Source organism: Chelonia mydas, chromosome 11 (genome assembly GCF_015237465.2).
Source record: "Chelonia mydas isolate rCheMyd1 chromosome 11, rCheMyd1.pri.v2, whole genome shotgun sequence".
NCBI classification, from domain to species: Eukaryota; Metazoa; Chordata; order Testudines; family Cheloniidae; genus Chelonia; species Chelonia mydas.
The window spans coordinates 59,608,582-59,629,356 of NC_051251.2; the positions used below are offsets into that span (position 1 = coordinate 59,608,582).

General features: G+C 43.3%; 1 protein-coding gene and 1 long non-coding RNA gene across 9 annotated transcripts in view; one reads left to right on the forward strand and one right to left on the reverse strand.

Moving 5' to 3' along the window:
* The first annotated feature begins 1,008 nt into the window (after nt 1-1,008).
* Nucleotides 1,009-20,775, forward strand: part of LOC119567386 — a 40,356-nt gene continuing 20,589 nt past the window's right edge. The window contains exons 1-3 of the long non-coding RNA XR_005227394.2: nt 1,009-2,437; nt 14,457-14,528; nt 20,123-20,154. This is a non-coding gene — a long non-coding RNA (uncharacterized LOC119567386). The remainder of the gene's footprint in view (nt 2,438-14,456; nt 14,529-20,122; nt 20,155-20,775) is intronic.
* ICA1L (islet cell autoantigen 1 like) overlaps nt 11,735-20,775 on the reverse strand; it is a 63,609-nt gene continuing 54,568 nt past the window's right edge. For 3 of the 8 annotated variants that reach the window (XM_043524790.1, XM_043524789.1, XM_043524786.1), the window contains 3 exons: nt 18,101-18,358; nt 16,404-16,502; nt 11,736-13,742 (listed from right to left, as the gene is read on the reverse strand). In XM_043524790.1, coding sequence (XP_043380725.1) covers nt 13,627-13,742; nt 16,404-16,502; nt 18,101-18,358 — 473 coding nt within the window. In that variant the 3' untranslated portion in view covers nt 11,736-13,626. Of the gene's footprint in view, nt 13,743-16,403; nt 16,503-18,100; nt 18,359-20,775 lie in introns of all 8 variants that reach the window. The other 5 variants (XM_037912757.2, XM_043524787.1, XM_043524788.1 and 2 more) reach the window with 4 other exon arrangements.

Consider the following 20,775-nt stretch of genomic DNA (forward strand, 5'->3'; position numbering starts at 1 on the left):
AAATGCAGGGTCCCACAGCTCCCATTGATTTAGATGGGATGTGGGAGTGCTCAGCTCCTCCAAAAATCAAACTCCTGTTATATAGGTTCCCTGTATATTTAGGAATTTAATTTAGAGACACTTTTTTGCAAATGTTGGCTTATGTGTATAGTTACAGGGAAAGAATATTAACCATATTTCATGCAATGGTTCAAACACAAATGGAACCCTGTTACTGCTTTGTTGGACTCATTTTATCTTTTACACATAGTTTTGTGAACCTCAACTTTGCTAAAGGATTTATGTTTGGCAAAGCAGCAACTTTTGTAGGGCTGAGCTATTTGTCTGAATTGCAGAAAGGTAGTTAATCAAAAATTGCAGTCAACATTTCAAATCAGATCTTCATAGGAAATGTATCCTGCAAGCATTCACAGCTTCAAAAATAACCTTAGTCACTTTGTCTAATCTGAATCCTCAGTATATTGATAATTAAACAAGAATATAATTTTGATTTTACACTTTGTGACATGCTAGCTTTTTATTAAATTCTGTAATTTGGGAGGACAGCAGTAAGAAGATATCCAAAAGTGCCCTTCAGTTTTATTTTCTATGTTAGTTAGCTGTCATTTCTTTCCTCTGTTACAGTGATAATTTGTGGAGAAGCTCATATATATTGTACTGATACAGTAGAACCTCAGAGTTATGAACACCAGAGTTACAAACTGACCAGTCAACCACGGGCCTCATTTGGAACTGGAAGTACGCAATCAGACAGTAGCAGAGACCAGGGGGAAAAAAAGCAAATACAGTACAGCACTGTGTTAAACATAAACTACTGAAAGAAAAAAAAAAGGGAGAACGACATTTTTCTTCTGCATAGTAATGTTTCAAAGTTGTATTAAGTCAATGTTCAGTTCTAAACTTTTGAAAGAACAACCATGACATTTTGTTCAGCTACAAACATTTCAGAGTTACAAACAACCTTCATTCCCGAATAGGGTGACCAGATGACAAGAACAAAATATCGGGACACATAGGGGGGCAGCCACAGGCTCACCCGTCCCCCATCAGGCCACCCCAAGCAAAAAAAAAAAAAAAAAGCCGAAGTGCCGCTGAATCAAAATATTGGGACAAATGGCATCCCAACCTTACATCAGTCGGGATGCAGGACAAACAAATATCGGGACAGTCCCGATTTTATTGGGACGTCTGGTCACCCTATTCCCGAGATGTTCATGACTGAGGTTCTGCTGTAGATTGCTTTGTTACATGTAAGCTGAGTGAGTGAGGTGTCTTCCAGGAACATTCTGCTGGAAGAACCTATTTCTGAGTTTACACTGTTGTAAATCTGGAGTAACTCAATTGAGTTAAATGGAGTTACTCTGGATTTACACTATTCTGTCTTCGATATGCTATTTGTGCCCATACTACTTTTGCCTAACATTGTGAATCTGAGTTCTGATTTGTGAACTCTTGCACTGAAAATATGCAAAATCTAGAATAGATGAATTTGCTTACAATAAAGTAATAAAATTTCCAGCTACTTTTTTACCTTTTGTTGTTGTTTTGGCAGCTGAGAAGGGTTTATGTGCTGTGGTGGCCTGAACATTTGCTTCATTAATTATCCTGAGGGTGGTGGATGTTTTCGCTACATCACACCTGAGCATGGCCCTTTCAAAGGAAAGCTCAGAAAGGGAGGATATAGGGAAGATTAGGTTAGAAGACAGTAGGGTTATCCTCACTCCTATTTCCCCACCCCCGCCCCACTCCACTTCCTCAAAGAGACACATTAAGAGTGATTTCTCCCACCTATTTGATAGGTTGTATAGACCCTTTGGCACCCCTCATGCCTGTGATCCACCCTGTTTAAGGAAATAACAGCAATCTAGAGAACTGGAGAGGTGAGCTCCAGCAGATGGCTCCCTGAATGGATGAGTGGAAAGAAGAGGACACCTGCATTCCTCAGAAACCTAATTCACTGAAGCAGCTGCACTTCATTACTAATTAGGTCGCCTATAGCAAGGGCAGCCTTACAGAAGAAGCTGCTCAGACATTTCCTGCGAATCAAGCTCCATACTGTCCTGGGTTTTTTCTTTTTAACATACTTTGTTTTGAGTAGCCTCCCTAAATACCCTTTTAGCCCCTGAGTCAGAATTGGCTTGTTTTGCTGATCTCCCCACACCCAGATCAGACCTACTTATGGAGGAAGCTTTCGCTGCAGAGCGGCAAGACTGGAACTATGCTCATCCTATGCCTGGGAGCAACTGTAGCTCACTTCCATGAAGTCAGGTGAGATAACTGATTATTGCTAAGATTTGCCTGCTCTGGGTGGGTCCTTTCTGATTAGAAGGCCAGAACATTCTCCCTTCTGACAAATCATCTTGAGCCATATGTGAGCTCAGGATGGAGGAGCGGGACTGAAGCTTTCCTGGAAATGCCCACAAGGAGTAAAATCAAGGTGAGTTTCCAAGTGTATTAGATTTCTTTTAAAAACTAAAGTGAATAGATTGAACAGAAAAATAAGTAGGCTGCTAATCAGAAATTCAGAATAATAAAAGAAGATCACTGACTTTTCTAATGCTCATCAGGGCTCCTGAGGCAGGAGACCTATTAAAATGTGATTTGTCTTCAGCCCACTTAGAGACTTCAGGAGACTCTCTCACCCCAGCCTGGCCTCTCTAATTCTCCACATGGGGTCCCTGGGAGAACCCTCGGAGCTTTTCTCTCTTTTAGACAGCAGTAAGGTGTCTCTCAGCTTGGTGTCGTTACTTCACCAGAAATCCCCATTTTAAAATGGAATTGTCTCATTTTCTTAAGTGTTGTCGTCATAAAAAGAAGGGCTGTATGATGAAGTTCCAAAAGCCTTTCCTGCAATTTGCTGTCGAGGTGGGCCCAAGGATTCTGTGGGCCCATGGGGCAAGTACCAAATAGGTAGTGCCCTACAGAAATAGACACAAGTGATGCATGAGTATCCCCCTTGATGAATATGTGGCATGAAGGAGAGAGTGTTTGGGTTCTGGGATGTTTTATTAACCTTTGCTGCTATACGGAGACAATGATACTATTAGTATTTGGCCACTTGATCTTTTCAATTTTTGCCTGCCAAGTAAAATCAGTTCAGGTAAGCAGGATGATGGGACAGGAATCAGACTTTCCACTATTACAGTAGAGTTCTTGTATGCAATTGCAGATACTGTGTTTAACAAGTGGAGACAATTCTTTAGTTTCAATGCATTTTTTAAAATGCTGGTCATATTTGTTTTGTTTTTCCGTGGTAGTTGGTTAATGGTCTTTGGATACCCCTAGAAATAACCCTAGCCATTTTTTCCTATTACAAATGACACTGCATGCCTTGCAGCATGGTTAGAATTATAGAAGACATCAGACAACAACAAAAACAACAACGAAGTGAGACCATGTTGCCAACTGGTTACCTGCCTTCAGGTAAGAGATTTTCTGTAAAATTGCCATAGATTAAGACTAGCAAATGTTTAAACAACCACTAAGAGTACTTAACTGTAGCAACACACCAGTGCCATAATTCCCCAATCTTCACTAATCTGTCTCCAGTCACTACAAGTTTAGAAGGAATCCAACAGGCAAAAAAGATTCACTATTTCCCTTTTATTTTTAACTGATCCTCCTTTGCATTTCAGAAATCTGTCTGATATCCAGTTGGAAATATTACAAAATTGCAGAAACCAAATAAATTATTTTCACTTATTCTTCTTATGGGTCAAAAGCGTAAGAACGAAAGCTGTATAAAAATCAAGTTGCTTAGGATAAATCAAATTCACTGAATGAAAAAGGGATCTCTCCTCATGACTGTTAGGAAACTGTTGATGAGATTGGGTGTTTTTTTTTCTGTTGAAGTAACTAAAAGACATTCAAGTTCAGAGTTGCTTTTAAAAGGCAGATTGTTACCTGTGTGACTAATGAAAAGCAGGTTACTATACTAAAATCTTTTGGGGAATTTCTCAGGCCATCGGGAGTGCTTTCAAATTCGCACAGGTTTTTAGCAGTGTATGAAGAGAAAAGAAATGGAAAGATTGATACTGTCCAGTCAGGTTCCAAAGAAAACAGTTCAATTCTTGAGACTGAGTGTTGTCCCAATATACTTACAATAGAGAATGTATTAATTTCCTCCATTTAAATAATAATAATTTATTGTTTGAGATGGTGAAGATAAACCTGGGGTAGGATGATGTCAGCTATGAGGAAATGTCTCAGGCCTGTCAGTTTCCCCTTGTAGGCAGACATATTTACACAGCAAGTCATTATCAGACCTGCAAGTATAACTCAGGCTCCAGCCAATGATCTGCAATAAGCGCTTTCTCCTACCCCCAGGCAGTTGCTCTACAACCTTCTGAAGTGTGATTCATTAAATGCAAAAGCATCTTACAGTGTAACAGGGATTGATCCTGGACTCCCTTTGTTTCAGAAACTTATGGATTTTTCTTTTACATGTTGTGCAAATTATACATCTGTGTTACTACAGTGCTTCTAACCTATAGCACCATAAGGCATCAACCACTTGATGTAATTGAATTGATTATTTACATTATGAGTTCACTTTCTGCACGTTTTGAGTTTATCATCTGGGTTCAGGCCATGTTTCTTCAATCCCCATTGCCAAGGAACATTTGCAATGTAGCATTTAAATACTCTTGGATATTTCTATTGTGATAGCAATTCACCTTTGTAGTGTTGATTTAGTTCTCATTTATATCTCTTGAATATTATTGCTGTAAGATATAAGGCAACTTACATGTTTTTTTTTTCTTTTTTGTTTGGTTTTTAAACTGGGATTTTCCATCTGTTTTGCTTTTCTTGGATATGCATGGATTAGCCTTGTAGGTTCCATGTGGTGCTTATGCCTATTAGATTACTGACTTGCTGGTTCTTTTTTCTGCATTATTATAGTCAAGTTAGGTGCTATGTATTGATAGTCCTCAGCATTTGCAAATGCAGATGGTTGTACTGTAATACAATGGTCAAACTTGAACTTTCTGACTTGGTTTTAGGAGCCAAATACCATTTCCTTGATATTGGCAGTGTTCCCTATAGTTGCTGTGGGGCATGCCTAGGGAAAACTGCAAATACAGAGGTGATATTTAGCTATGTAAGGGAACTGACAAACTCTTAAATGTGACCACTCTACTGTGCTTGGTAAAAGCCAATGTAGGTAGCTCGGTGTAAGTAACTGTATAACGCCTCTCTTGTTGCACAGCATTCGCTTGGAGCTGAAATTTCTGCAGTCTTGTGTCTCCCACAATTGTTGTCTGCGCTGCTGTCCTGCACTTCAGTTTCCAGAGATGGTTCAAAGCTGTGCTTACAGCATGTGCTGGTCACACCTCCTTCTCCCACTGGTGCCAGCAGTCAAGTGGCCGTTCGCAAACGCCCACCCTTTTCTTTCGCCTTTATTATTTTCTATCCACTTTCAGGCAGGAGTGAGCATTTGTTTCTTTTGTTTCAAGCCTCCTCTCCTCTTTCCTGGCCTGGGGCTTGAGCCCCAAGGTCACAGTACAGCTACCCAGAGCCTCCCGTGCAGGGCCTCTCTGCCGAGTTCTTCTGCCCCTTTCAGGCATGGCAGAGCAGCCATGCAAGCACAGGGCAAAATCCAAATGGTGCTCCATATGTGAGGCAGCTTCTCTAGGCTTGGAAGAGGATGAATGATACCCAGCCTGTTCCCAGCTAGCCGACCCTAATGCTCTTGGGCACAAGGCTCTGATTTGGATAGGCCCCTGCCCCAATTAAGCATGACTCTACTACAGAAAAAACTGACCATGAGATAGGGGCATCTCCCTGTTTTGCACTAGGATGAGGAGGAGTTCATCCATCTGGCCCAGGAGGTAAGTTCTGGGATGACAAAGGACTGTAAAGATAAAGCACTTGAGGAGCTACCAGTTCCTCCACAAGTCTTAAAATGGGTTTGCATAAGGCAAGCTGCAAAAGTATTCACTCTGGCCATAGTTGGACACCCATGCCCATAAAGCACACCAAAAAGTCTAGCCTCCCTGCCCCCCCCTCCCCAAACTCTCAAGAAGGGGAAGAAAACGTACCCAAAAATCCCCAGAAGGTATTCATCCTCTAATGCAGACCTCTCCTCTTTGGGGGGAGAAGTTTGGACCCCAAATATGAGCAGGACTTGGAAAAATGCAACAAAAAAATTCTCCCCCTGAGAAATTTGTGGCAACATGCAAAAAAGTTGTGTCCACAGTTAAGATCCAACCTGAGCAGGCTCCTGAGGATAAGCCTCGAAGCAAATATCTCCCCTCAAAATGCTCCCTCAAGAGAGTGGTTCCTGTGCATTCCTCCTTTGAGGATGTCATCTGAGAGGAATGGGAAAAACCTGAAAAAGATTAACTCATTAACAGGTATGACCTTAGTTTCTACAAGCTCCAAGAACCAATGTATGCTATTACTGAAGTACCAAAAGTTGATGCTGCAGCAGCATCCCTAGCTCAGAACATGGTTATCCCTTCAGAAGGGGAATTCTTCCTTAGGACCCAACAGACAGCAAAGTGGAAGCCACCCTCAGAAGGGATTTTGAAGCTTCTTCCACCACCCTCAGAGTATCCCTCACAGCCACATTTTTCTGATAAATACAGTGTCCTGTCTGGGGGACATTAGGGCCCTAAAAGACACAAACCACCCTGACACACACATTTCTGAGGGGAAGTCTGGGACTGGGAATTTGCTGGTGTTGCTCTGGAACCTAATTGCTGAGTGGCTGGCAGCCTACACCACTCATACAGTATAGCTGGGGGTGATTTACATGCTGGAGACTGTGTGTGGGCAGACCAGGAGTGGTTGCTCTCACAGTGAAGCAGTGTAGAAGGCACCATAGATTGGAGAATTTTTGAGGGGACACAGCTATCCATCAGTCCAGATTGTACACTGGGTAATGTTACAATGGGATATCTCCTCTTTGGAGCAAAATTAGGTAAGATAGTGGCAGAAAATACTGCAAAATACAAACAGTCCCTACCTTCTGCATTGAGTGCTTTAAGAAGGAAATACAAACCTGCCTTCAGGCAAAGATGCTCCTCACAAAAGTCTCAGAGGAAGGCCAGCAGACCTGCCAAGGAAAAGTCTTGAGATGTAGGCTCGAGCAGAAACCCCAGAGGAGGCTCCACAGCTTCCAAAACCCCATTAAGACAACAAGTGCCTCTACCCAGATCTGAACAGAAGAGGCAAAATCACCCATTTCTCAGAGGAATGGTCTGCATCAACCACAGACAAGCCAGTGAGCCAAGGTTATTCCCTGGAGATACGGGCTTCACCCTATCCCTTCTTCATCCAGTCTCCCATCTCAGCAACTCTACCAATGCAAACTGGTCTGGAACAAGATCTCTCATCTCCTGAACATAGGAACGATAGAACGAGGTTCCCTCATAAGAGAAGTTCTCACAGTTCTTCTACTTATCATCCAGAAACCCAAGGGGGGGGTGGAAGGGTCAGAGTCATCCTTGACCTCAAGAGGCTTAACAAGCGAATGAGGGAAACAAACTGTTGGATGAAGACTCTACTTTTACAGTGTCTTCCATATCTCAAAGAAACCTCCTGACCTTAGTGGATTTGGCAGATACTTATTTCCAAATTCCCATACATCCATGTAATTGCAGGCTTATGAGATTTGCTTATGGAACAGATCACTGACAGTACCAATAGCTCACTTTCAGTCTCTGCTTGGCCCCCAGTGTCTTTACAAAGATGCCTGGGGTGACCATAGCCAGGTTCACGTCACGCACACTCATCTATACCCCTTCCTGGACATCATTCTAATAAGCGCCTCAATCCAGGCTTCAGTGCACAGCACCATGACTCAGATTCTGGATCTATGACATGTGGCCCAGTAATAAACAGCAAAAAAGTTCCTTGATTCCTTCAACAAGGATCACTCACCTGGAAGTGGACATGGGCACCGTGGTGGTGAAGATCTACCCATCACTTGACAGGTTCCAAAAGATCCAGGATCTCTTATCCAAGAGCATGATATCCTAGCTTGGTGTCTTCAGCTACTGGGCTTCCTGGCATCATGCATTGGGATCACTCCATCAACAAGATCACACCTCAGATGTGTCCAGACTTGCCTGCTCAAAGTATGGGACCACTCCCCAAGTGCATGACAGATCAGGTGCTGGTCCCAAATCAGGTACTCTGCTCCTTAAGATGGTGCACAGTTCTAGGGTATGTCCACAAGGGCCTCCCCATAGACCTTCCAGACCCTCTGCTTCTCAAAACCAATGCCAGCCTGACAGGTTGGGGACCTGAAACAGCACAAGGAATCTGATGCTGTTTCCTCTTCCCAAGGCTCCAATCTCCTGGCATTGAGAGCTATTAAACTGGACCTATGGAGGGTCTAGAGCCACCTAGAGGGAAATCACATCCTAGTTCAGTCTGACAAGACGACCAGCATCACATACATTGCTTAACCAAGGAGGAACAAGGAGCCTGATGCTACATGCAGAAGCAATGGACATAATCAGATGTGAAGAACAGTCTTTCTTCCTTAATAGCACTTCACATAAAAGGAGACCTGAACCAAAAAGTGGATTGGCTGAGCAGATGCAAAGTCAAAAACTTGGAATCATGTCTGAACCAAGAAGTTTTCAACCTGATCTCGCAGAGGTTCGGTCTGCTGTCAGCCAACCTGTTAGCAAATCAAAAGGAACCCAAAAAGTCCAAAGAACTACACCCGAAAAATAGATGCTCTATCACACAAATGGCCCTAAGGCCTGGTATGCACATACCTATCCTTCCCATTGCTAGGGTAAGTATCCGGACAAAGTGGGAACAAGCCGTGATTATAGTGATAATCCTGCATTGGCCAAGGAGACTCTGGTTTTATGACCCAATAGAGCTGAAACTGGAACCAATATCACAGCTACTAGTGAGACCAGACATTCTTTTCCAGGTCCTCTTCTCCTTCCAGACCAACGTCCACTCTCAGCCTGGCTATTGAAAAAGAAGTGTTAGCAACACTCTGCCTCTATTCCAGTCAAAAGAGATTTGGCTCTCATCCAGGAGAGTCTCTACACTAAAAGCCTACTCCTCCATCGGGGCCAAGGTCAGTGTCTGGTGCCAGGAGCACACTGCAGTAAGGTGCAGGGATCCCAGCTATTTCAGACTTCCACCAAGAAGGCGTGGACAAAGATCTTCAGCCAGGTATCAGCTCTTAGTAGCGTTCTAGTAGCAGGATCCTTGTGTTCCTCAGTGAGGAACCCCCAAGTATCCAGGTTCAAGAGTAGTGAGATTGGCCAAACTGGTGGTCAGGTCAGTCTTCCCAAAATGGGATCTACCACTGGTGTTGAAAGCCCTAATAGTTCACTACTTCAACCCTATGACTTCAGTATCAGCATTCTATCTCTCCATCAAAACGTGTTTATTGGTCATCATTAGGTCTGTTAGGTGATTATCCCAGGTGGCAGCCTTATCTATGCAGGAAACTTACTGCATGTTCCAGGATAAGGTGGTGCTGAGAACTCCACAGACACTTCTCCCCAAAGTGAACTCCCCTTTCGTTTCAGAGTAAACAGCCGTGTTAGTCTGTATTCGCAAAAAGAAAAGGAGTACTTGTGGCACCTTAGAGACTAACCAATCTATTTGAGCATGAGCTTTTGTGAGCTACAGCTCACTTCATTGGATGCATACTGTGGAAACTGCAGAAGACATTATATACACAGAGATCATGAAACAATACCTCCTCCCACCCCACTCTCCTGCTGGTAATAGCTTATCTAAAGTGATCATCAAGTTGGGCCATTTCCAGCACAAACAGGTTTTCCCTGGATTTGTGCTGGAAATGGTCCACCTTGATTATCATGCACATTGTAGGGAGAGTGATCACTTTGGATAAGCTATTACCAGCAGGAGAGTGAGTTTGTGTGTGTGTGTTTTTTGGAAAAAAGGGGGGGGGGGTGAGAAGGCCCAACTTGATGATCACTTTAGATAAGCTATTACCAGCAGGAGAGTGGGGTGGGAGGAGGTATTGTTTCATGGTCTCTGTGTATATAATGTCTTCTGCAGTTTCCACAGTATGCATCCGATGAAGTGAGCTGTAGCTCACGAAAGCTCATGCTCAAATAAATTGGTTAGTCTCTAAGGTGCCACAAGTACTCCTTTTCTTTTTCCCCTTTCGTTGTCTCCCAGGATATTATCTTTCCCTCATTCTGCCCAAGGCTACTGCATTCAACTGAGAAACTGTGGCACAATTTTGATGTCAGATGTAACAGAACTGTGGGAGATGCTGCTAGCAGAAAGGAAATTATTGGGTAGGAAAATTTACATTACTGTTCGTTTTCTTCCCCCACCCCCACCACAAATTGTCCTCAGGACAACTGAGAGACTGACTTGCCTTTCTGCTATTGCTTAACAGAGGGGTGGGAAAGGGCTTTCTTTCCATGTGACAAGAACAATTCCCCCTCCCCCTCATTTTTGTATTTTAATTACTCTTTCCAGAATTTCAATTAGTTTTATATATTATCTGAAACCATCACTCCTGGAGACGTTATAAGAGCTAGAGTGGCCTTTGGGGAGTCCATTGATTGCCCATTTTCCTCAACGGTTCAAAGAAATATTCAGGTGAAGGCTGCATTGCCCAAGACTCCTGAGGAAATTCTATTCCATCTGTATATATCATCACTACACCTTTTCTCCAGTTCCCTTCCCCTCTCCCCCAGTAGAACTTCCACGTACAAGTAAGCCTTATCACTTCCCAATTCATTAGCAGTACCCAGGCCCTAGTTCCACAACCTTCTACTCCCAGCTATCAACCCTGGGCTCAGACTTCAACCGTTTCCCAGCCTCGCCTTGCTCTTGTTCCCCAAGCAGCATACCAGCTCTTCAAAGAAAGTTTACCACTGGGACGCTACTTGCCTTCCCTTCCCTTCCCTTCTCCTCCCTGCTGACCCCAAATCCCTTGACTATTTTGAATAGAAGAAAGGTAGTCACCAGATCTACCTTGACCATGTAGAACTATTCTAGACCCTCCCCAATGCAATGTGTGGTAGGAACTAGGCAGGCCCCTAACAGTGTTAACACAAAACTCTTCTGCGTACAGAGGTATGTAAATTCTTGTCTCTAAGAGCTTGTCTATGCTTACTGGAAGATAAGCGCTGTGGCGATTAATGCATCAGTAGTTGATTTAGCAAGTCTCGTGAAGACCCACTGAATCAACCGCCAATTTCTCTCTCGTTGACTCCTGAACTCAACCTGATCGAGAAGAGTAAGGGGAGTCGACAGGAGATGCTCTCCTGTCGATGTGGCATAGTGTGGACCCTGCGGTAAGTAGATCTAAACTACGTCAATTTGAGTTACGCTATTCACGTAACTCAAATTGCGTAGCTTAGATCGACTTTTCCCTTTAGTGTAGACAAGGCCTTGGTGTGCAGCAAAAGCATGTGCATCAGAAAAGGTCCTCAGCCCGCACCCAGCACCTTGCTACAGATCAAAGACTCTTGGACTTGTTTTGATACAGAAGCACATCTGTAATGGATAACGCTTTTTGCATCCCTCTTGGTGTAGTTACTTATATGAAGTATTTCAATATTAGCCTGAAAACGAACTGCTGCAAGCAAAATGGAGCTCCCGTCTAAAGTTTCTGCTTATCCTGACAAGCACTAACATGGAATCTCATTAATTCCTACATTGATTTTCAAAGAACGTGACCAATTTTTGGTTTCGCTTTTCTTCATATTTTATGTCCAAATGACATTTCTGTTCAGCAATACAGTATAGATTTCCATGGTGCAGCAGTGAGTGTCTATTTGAACAATGTGTTAAATGGGCTTGTAGAGAGGTTTCTTCTATCCCCCGCAGCAACCTTGTTGCTGTGTCTTTGTGATCCAGAGCTGAGGGTAGCATGATTTGCTAGAATTTGGGGGGTGTCAGTCACAAATACCAAGAATCCCTTGTCTTGCACTAAGAAGAAAATTAGGGCCTCCATTGTGGCTTGCAAAGAGTCTTGGGGAACTTGAGGGTTATGTCTTAATGAACAGCCCTATCTGTCTGGGGCTAATCTGACCCCACACCAGGTACCTGGCTTTAGTTATGACCCTACCACCGCCAAACTGGGATGGGGGCAGGTACACTCATGCACCTGAATCACACATCATCCACTCACCTAATTACAACAAGATTTACATCATACCATAATTCTGCCAATCCATTAACACTCCTCTTTAAGAAACTTGTTGAATCACAGTAAACCGCTCCCAGCAACCTGAAGAGCATGCAAACAGCATGAAGGTAAAAAGATACAAACTTGCCCAACAAGATTTAATTTATAATTCAAAATAAAAAAATTAGAAGAAGTTACTGTACATGTGGGGGAGTGAGTTCTCCAACATGCTGCAGGTGATCATGTAATGAGGTGTTAAATCTCTCCCACTCACAAAAGGATCAAAATGTAGAGGTGAGCTCTACTTGTTCCCTTTTTAACAAAATACTTATTCTATTTAACAATACAATGAAAAATTCTACCTCTACAGAGGAGTAGCTGGGTAATTCTTCCGCATCTCTACCTGGTTTATAGTTTTACAGCTTCTGTAACTGATGAATAAAATGGCTCCTTGTTAGAATAACTGCTACTCTAATGGCATATACTGTAAGCCAGTTTCAGCTGTGATTACCATCTCTGCAGCCCCTCTAAAGTACCTGCAGTTGCAAACAAAGGCAGAATTTGGCCTGTGCTTTCTTGTCTAAGGCTAATTGAATGAATAGGCTGTGTCCTGCCTGTGGTACCGGCCTTTTGTGCTGCTCTGTCAGTGCAAAGTGGCTGTAAAGCCAGTTTAACCAGGTACCCAGGGATCCTCTCAGCTCTCTCACAGCTAGTCTACTGGCTCTGTCTTTCCTGGCCTACCAGAGAGGGAATAGCCTGTAAAAAGTGGATGTGACTGGACTACTCCTGTGCTCTGGCCCTTGGAACCACAGGCAGCTTAGTGCAATTTAGAGTAGCCCTGAGGCTGTTCAAAGTTGTGCTGGGAGCCAAACGTGCCCATGCCTTTCCCCAGGATCAGGAAGTCACAAAGACAACGTAAAACCACCTCTGCTCCCTCCCCATTAGTCCACAAAGACAATGTAAAACCACTTCTGCGCCCTCCCCATTAGTCTTGCCTCTAATTGGCCAGATTAGAGGGTCTGGCCTGAGATGTGCAATCTTCCTGAGGGTTAATGAAGGTCCTGTGAAAGAGCCAAGGTACTATCTGTCCGGAAGTATTTTCAGGAAATTAACATCTTCACATTGACGTAAGGTAACTCTTTTTTTGAGGGGAAGGGGCATGCAGAAAAGTAACTAGTTTGATCTAGCTTTGCTTGTCTTGTAATTTTGTCTTGATGAAACTGAGCCTTTTCAGTGTTGATCCTGAACAGCTCGCCATATTTTCATACAACATTGAAAATAGCCATAAAACCAAGGCATCAAAGATAAAGTGACTTTCCTCTAATGCTCTCAACAGCACCCTTAATACTTTCTCTGTAGTTTGGGACTATACTGTCTGACATTATGATTACAGTTTCGATGTTGTTTCGATGTCTGGATTAGAATCTGAAATCCTCTCTTGAAAAGCATGAGGAAGTAAGGTTCTGTATTTTAAGGCCGCTGTCGTGAGACATAATAAGAGCTTGCCCATTGGGTAACTGTAGTCAAGCATTGAGGAGTTCATCATCTGAGCGCCCAATGGCATCTGGATTTGAAAGGGGATCCAGGTCTGCAAACAGACTGAACCAGGCTGACATATCTTGGTTACTGCTCGCCATAGCTAGAAAAAAAATCAAATAAAATTACATTCTTGAACTGTTCTTTGACCCAACCAGACCTTTTAAATAATAAAATATTTAAGTTGGCCTTATCACATTTATTTAGTAAAATGAATTGGATAATTGCTATATATTCTCTTTAATCAAAGACCATAGATACTGGACTAAATTATTAACTCCATTAGCACTTCAGAACAGCTTATTCGATAATGAAGATAAATTATTAGCTTATCTGCTATTCCACAACGTGCATGAAAGCTAATTTTCAATAAATGCACTGTAAAATGGTTTGAAGTGTTACTGAAACAAAAACCTTCATTAGTATCCCCCCAAAAAACAGTTCATAATGCAAAGATGAAAATTTAGACACAAAATCCACTCCAACCTTTTCTCTGCCCCTTAAGTATATGCAGTACATTACTGGAGTGTGTCACTGTGGCAAATGTCAAATACTATATGCTCAGAGTGTTTGTTTTTCCTCTTGAAAAATAAAAAAATTATAGGTCCAGTTTTGTTCCTATGCCAAGTGCTTCTTAGTGTTCTGTCCTGCTGCCCATCGCTATAGTATCTGATTATCTCATTTGGATGTTGAGAGTAGGGGAAAGAAAATAGATTTGCGCCATTTTTGGCATCTTCTGAGGCACAAAGAAGGTCTGATTTTTTTCTAAAATAAGTTTGTTTTTTCCCCCTACTTATTTTTTACATGAGAAATTCAGGTCTTTTCTACCCTGTTTTTCCTGGAAGACATCATGGACATTTGGAGAACCAGTAGAATAATGACATCACAGGTACCAAGACTGTGAGAATGCATTCCCACATTTCCCTCCATGTGCCCAGAAGGACAGACAAGTTTTCCAACAATTCACTGGGAAAAAAATCAGAGAAGCTCAGTTTACTGAAGCACGAAACCATGGTGTAGCAGGGTGGTTACCTGCTCTGGCCCTGACAGGGCTGAGGCCAGCCCTGGGAGAGGGCTGGGGCTGTGGGGGAAAAGCCCAGGCTGATTAAGGGAGCAGCCACAGCTGTGGCCAGCGCAATCAGGCCCAGCTGGCCCTTATAAGAGGCTGTGAGCCAGAAGCCCAGTCAGTCTCCCTCTGCTTGTAGAGGGAGAAGAGTCTGGCTGTAAGGTACAGAGCAGGACACCTAGATTGGAGCAGGGCTGGGGAAGGGCCAGAGGAGCTGGGAGCTCCAGTCTGGAAAGCCTCAGGCTGCAGGCCTGACTACTGGCCGAATAGGTGCAGGGTTGCAGAGGGGCAGCCCATGGGTATGCGGAGGCAGCAGTTCCAAAACCCCCTTGCCTGTGATGAGTTGCATATACACTGCAGTCTGCCCCCGATCCAAGGGGCTAAGTGGGGACTGGCAGTAGCCCAGACTGAGGCGAGGTGGGGTTAGAAGGTGGGGGTTCCCCTGGGTGGGGAGACCCAGCACCTGAGTATGGGGGGTACTGCCAGGGGGGCAGCACCTCAGAGAAAGGGACACGGGGCCAGCAGTAAGGTGGATCACCAGCCTGTAGAGGGTGCTCCACTGGCTGGACGAGCTAATTCCCGACGACTACCATCAGGAGGTGCCGCACATCAAGAAGTGCCCAAGCTTTACACATGGGATGTGCTTCCAGAAGTCCTAGCCCCTCACCTCAGTGAGTACAGCAACAATGTGCACATAATCAAGTGGACATAGTTGGGTAGGGCTTTGCAGTGTGGCCACGCAGATCTGGGGTAGGCCAAGCAGGGTGCTCACACCTGGCTGCCACCTGGGTTAACTGTAGTGAAGACATACCTTAAGTAAGCAGTCTTACTGATGCACGTTGAGGAGTAGAATCTAGTTCCCTTTCAAATTGTATTACAGTGAAAGGCACACTTCATTTGCATACAAATGCAACCACAGATGTTCTTTGTTTTGTTTTTTAAATCAAAACTCTGTGGGTTTTATAAGTTTAGTGAAACACTGGAACATTATTATATATAAGGTATTTATAACTTCATTTTAAAAAAATTAACGCTGGTTATGTAAGCATTAATTTCAAATAAAACAGTAGTAAAAATTATATCATCCCTATTGAAGAAAGCTCCCTTCTTGCTATCTGGTTGGATTAAATCTTCTCACTGTATACAGCATGTAAATTCTCTGGATCAAGCGAAACATGCAGACACATGAAACTGAGAAGGGTTTGTTATACACCAGCACATGCACTGCAGTTGCTGTATAGACTCTCAGCTCTCCAAGTTACTTTGGACTCTACATCTGCTGACAGCAAGACACTGGTTGATATAGCCAGTAAATTACTGAAAATATGACCATAAAGGTACAGTATCTTTTACAAGTCAGACCCCCAAATTCCAATCCCATTCTGAAAGTGTTTACATTAGTTACTGGTGAGCTGGTATTGATATGATGCTACAGTCTTTGCTGGAAGATACTAGCATTCAACCTTGAAATAAAGTACAGAAGGATAGTGTTCACAGATCCATGTGCTAAAGTAAATATCCAGGTTCTATTTTAACTGCTCAGTACTGAGAGATGTGGATAAACATATTGCTACTTTCAGAGTTATCTTGTCTCTCCCCAGCAAAGTATTCTGTTTGCAATAATAAACCAAAAATATTATGTATGAAACACTGCCTATGAAGAAACCTCGCTTCTGCAAAGATACAGAAATAACTTACATGGTGGTGGTGTCTTTGGAGTGCTGTGTGAAAGGAATGGCTGATTACCAGGCAGTGAGTGGGTAAGAGACTGCACAGATTCTGAGTGAGATGTCCAGCCTTAGAGGAAAAAGTAATGGATTACCGACCAACAACCACATACCAAAGATATTGTAAAACATCATTTGAGTGCAACACATAGATCCCACATAGAACACTCAGTGGCGGATTAATGATTTTGCTGCCTCTAGGCCCTGAAATAATTGCTGTTGCCGTGCCCCCTCTTCCCCCCCCCCCCCCACCTGCGAGCAGCTCCCTGTCCCAGCTCACCTGCACTTCGCCTCCTACCCTGAGCGCGCAGCTGGGTCCTGCTTCTCTCTGCTCCCTGCCAGTGCTTGTGCGCAAAACAGGTTTGCAAAGGGGGGGAAGAGGGGGGGGAACACAGCGCGCTCAGGAGAGGGGGCGGGGATTTGGGGAAGGGGACCAATAGGGGCAGGGAGGGGGTGGGGAAGGGGTGGAGTTGGGCGGGGCCAGGAGCAGAGGGCATGAACTGGCGCTGGGGGAAGCAGCCTCTGGCTGCTATTATAAATTTGCCGCCCCAGGCCTAGGCCTTGTCGGCCTAGGCATTAATACGCCGCTGAGAACACTGATTATGTTGTGGTAAATGCAATTAACTATGAACTTGCACTAACACTGATAGGATTCAGACTTTTTGCTTTGGATAGCCTAAGGATATATTAACCACCTACAAAATGTTAAATGTATCAACAGTAATCCCCTCCCACTTTTTAGGAGAGTTCTGGATGTCCCACAGTTGCAAACATGCTACAGTGTGATACTTAATATTCCCAAAGTATATATCATACTGCTATTTCTGTTCTTGGTTACACAAGTGTAAACCAAGATAAACTGAAGGTAATCTGGATTTACGCTTTTGTGTAACTGAACACAGAATTTGCCCCAACATTTTCGTTGAATTTTCTAGAAGAAATTGGAAATTCTAGGGTAACTCAGACTCAGCAGTTCAGTTCAAAGTCTGTATCTGACTTTTTTACTATATTATAAAACGGTAGAAATAAAAGGCAGAAAATATAAATATTTAAAATGTCTAAACTGTGTGTATTTTACAGATAGAATGTGTGGTCACCAAAAGTAAGGACAGTGGAGATTTTTCTCAAAATGTGCTATCAAGTTAGCAGATTTCGCTCATATTTTGTGAATTCAAAAGCACTATTGTATACATGACAAATTCAGGACTTGTGCAAGTTTTACCCACATAAATAATCCTTATTCATGCAAGCAGTCCCATTGACATCATGAGGGCTATTCACATAAGGTTGGAAGATCAAGACCTACCTTAATAAATTGCAGAGCTACATGTTTCCAAATCTGAATTAATAGATTTTGGTTATGTCTATAAATTGCCAGACGGTAAGCACACTATTTTTGGAAAGAAGCAAAATTTTGTTATTGGAAAGGGTGATGATTTACAGATTTCCTGGCTGGATTAGTTAATATTCTGAGCTTCATCACAGCAGTACTTGCCCAACCTCTACTGCAATATCATTACTGCAAGAACGTTCTTTTTAGTCCCTAATATCTTTGCACCCAATTTTTTTCTATGGAAGTTTTGCCAGTATTGTCAAATGGAAGAAGCACCTGGCCTTTTGTACAAACATAAAAAAGATATCTATAGTTTGAGTATTTCAGATGCTTACTACTGAAGCTTCCAGCAGCATGAAGGCCAAGGTCAAAGAGCTGTGAAGGTAGGAATCCAGATGAACTAGGCAGAGGTTCTGAATCTGTAGCAGGATTCTGTGAAAGGAGACTGGTATGAGGACTCCCAAAAACATTTTGACATTCCTGGACGATCTCTCCAGCACTTGCAGAATAGGGACTCAGTATGTTATCCAGGAATGACAGCTCTTTGTCAAAATCTTCTCCTTCCAAAGAATCTACCAGCAGATTGCTTGAAACTGAAGAAGGAAAGAAAATAAGTGGGAAGAGCATTTTTTGAGAAAATAATAGCATAGACTGTGGTCTTTATGATTACTAAATTCCTGCTAATTTTTTTATATCAAATGAAGGGTCATATTCTGCTCTTACAACTATGTACCCATAAGTTCACTCTGACTTATACTTCCGTTATTGAAAGCAGGATGTGGCCCAAAATATGAATTCATATTGCATGGAAGACAAGATAGACCCTCACATCTGCATGTGGTTTTACTGAAGTTAGTGGGTCATAAAGGGTGGTAACTATGTTGGTGGGACATGCTCTCCCACCAATATAATACTGTGTACATGAGCGCTTATGCCCCCAGAACTTATGTCACTCAGGGTGGGGGGGGGGGGTTTCACACCCCTGAGCGACACAAATTTTGCAGACATAAGTGCTAGTGTACACGTGGCCTTCCTGTGGATGCCTTAGCCTCCAAGTGGGCAATGGCTGCTCCTGTGAGTCAAAGCCATGTAAGGGCATGTGACTTGCTCATGTGACCCTGGATTCCATCTTGTGCCTGTACTTTTCCACAAGCTGTGCTGTGAGCTTTGTTTGGGACAGTAAAATTTCATCCACATGGGAAAGGGTATAAAGACCCTGGAAACATCTGCTTCACTTCTTTGGACTGGACTTCTAACAAGGAAGCTCTAAACAAGGACTGATGACCCCCCAAGGTGTTTGGGTACTTTCCAGCATAGGTGCCAACTCTGTGGGTGTTCCAGGGCTGGAGCACCCATGGGGAAAAATTGGTGGATCCTCTGCAGCCACCGGCAGCTCCCCACCCCGTTGTCCCGCCCCAGCTCGCCTCCGCTCCGTCTCCTCCCCTGAGTGCACCACCACTCCATTTCTCCCCCCTCCCTCCTAGCCCTTGCTGCAACAAAACAGCTGTTTCACACGCCAAGCAATGGGAGGGAGGGGGGAAGAGGAGGAACACGGTGCTCTCAGGGAAGAGGCGGGGCTGGGGTGGGGATTTGGGGAGGGATTGGAATGGGGGCGGGGAAGGGGTGGAGTCGGGGCAGGGCTGGGGGGCGCGAGCACCCAACGGCGCCAGGGAAAGTTGGTGCGTATGCTTTCCAGAGAGACTTCTGCAAACTAGCAGTTTATTCCATCACTGCTTCAAACCTGATATAAGAACTGTGCAATCACTTGCATGCATGTGATTTCCTTAACCATTGTAACTCTATTTCTTTTCTCTTATAAATAAACGGTTAGATTTTAGTTACTAAAGGATAAGCAGCAGTGTGATTATTGGGTAAGATCTGAGTTACATACTAACCTGATTTTGTGGCTAATTTCTTGGGATCAGAAGAACCTTTACTTTGATTAAACTGGTTTTCAATAACCACTCATCATGAAGTCTAGTGTCTGGGTGGTGGAAATAAGTGCTGAAATGCCTAAGGTGTCTGCATTTTTGACTTCTTGTTAAACAGTGTGGTGAGCCAGAAGTTTACTTTTGTTACTGGCATGGTATATCTTATGGTTGAATAACAACCACAAGTCTGGAGTAAGTCTGCCCTATTTTTCAGAAGTTTGTCCTGAATCTGGCATCCTCAGCTGTGACCCACTGAGACACAGTGACACCTTGTCTTTAAAATAACACCACACATATACCCAGAACCGAACGGGGTATTCAAGATGACTATGTGCTATTGACTTACTGAAAATAGTATACTACTATTGTGTGTATTTTCTCTCCTTTTTAATACATCCTAATATCCTTCTGCATTTTTTACAACAGGTCAATGAGGTATTTTCATTGAGCAGTCCAAAGTGAGTACAGATCTCTTCCTGAACAACTACGATTAATTTATAACCCAGCACTGTGTGAGAGTAATTCAAATTGTTCCTTTCTGTCAGACTCTTCAGCACCCAGAATGGGGTCTCTGTGGTCATGTTACACCACATCCCAGCTTCCCTAATGAAAGGAGGCAATACTTCTCTGGGAGGTAGAAATATAGGATGCAGAGGAAAGGGCAGTCAAGGAAAGGAGGCAAAACAACTACACCTAGTTCTCAAAAGCACATAAAAGGCAGGTAGTCTCCTAGGAAGGTTGTTGCTGGTAGGAGACCAGTGCTTTGGACTCCCCCAAGGAATTGTTGCAGAACATGGGTGTTTATTTTGCATTATAAACCTTGTTTGAATAAGTAGCCTGAGGAATTGAGGGCTTTTAGGAAGAGACTTAGTGAGTGTTGGCTTTAGAATAAATATTCAAGCCCTCCAAAATGAGATTTTTTTTCCCCCCCCTGTATCAAAAAGGGTCACTTGTGTGTGTGGGAGAACTTTGAAATTTGGCCTGGCCATTTTCCACTGTGCATTCTCTTTCACTTAACTATGCTCAATTTTTATGCCACAGTGTTGCCCAGTTGACTGACTTTATTGGGTCTCTCTAAA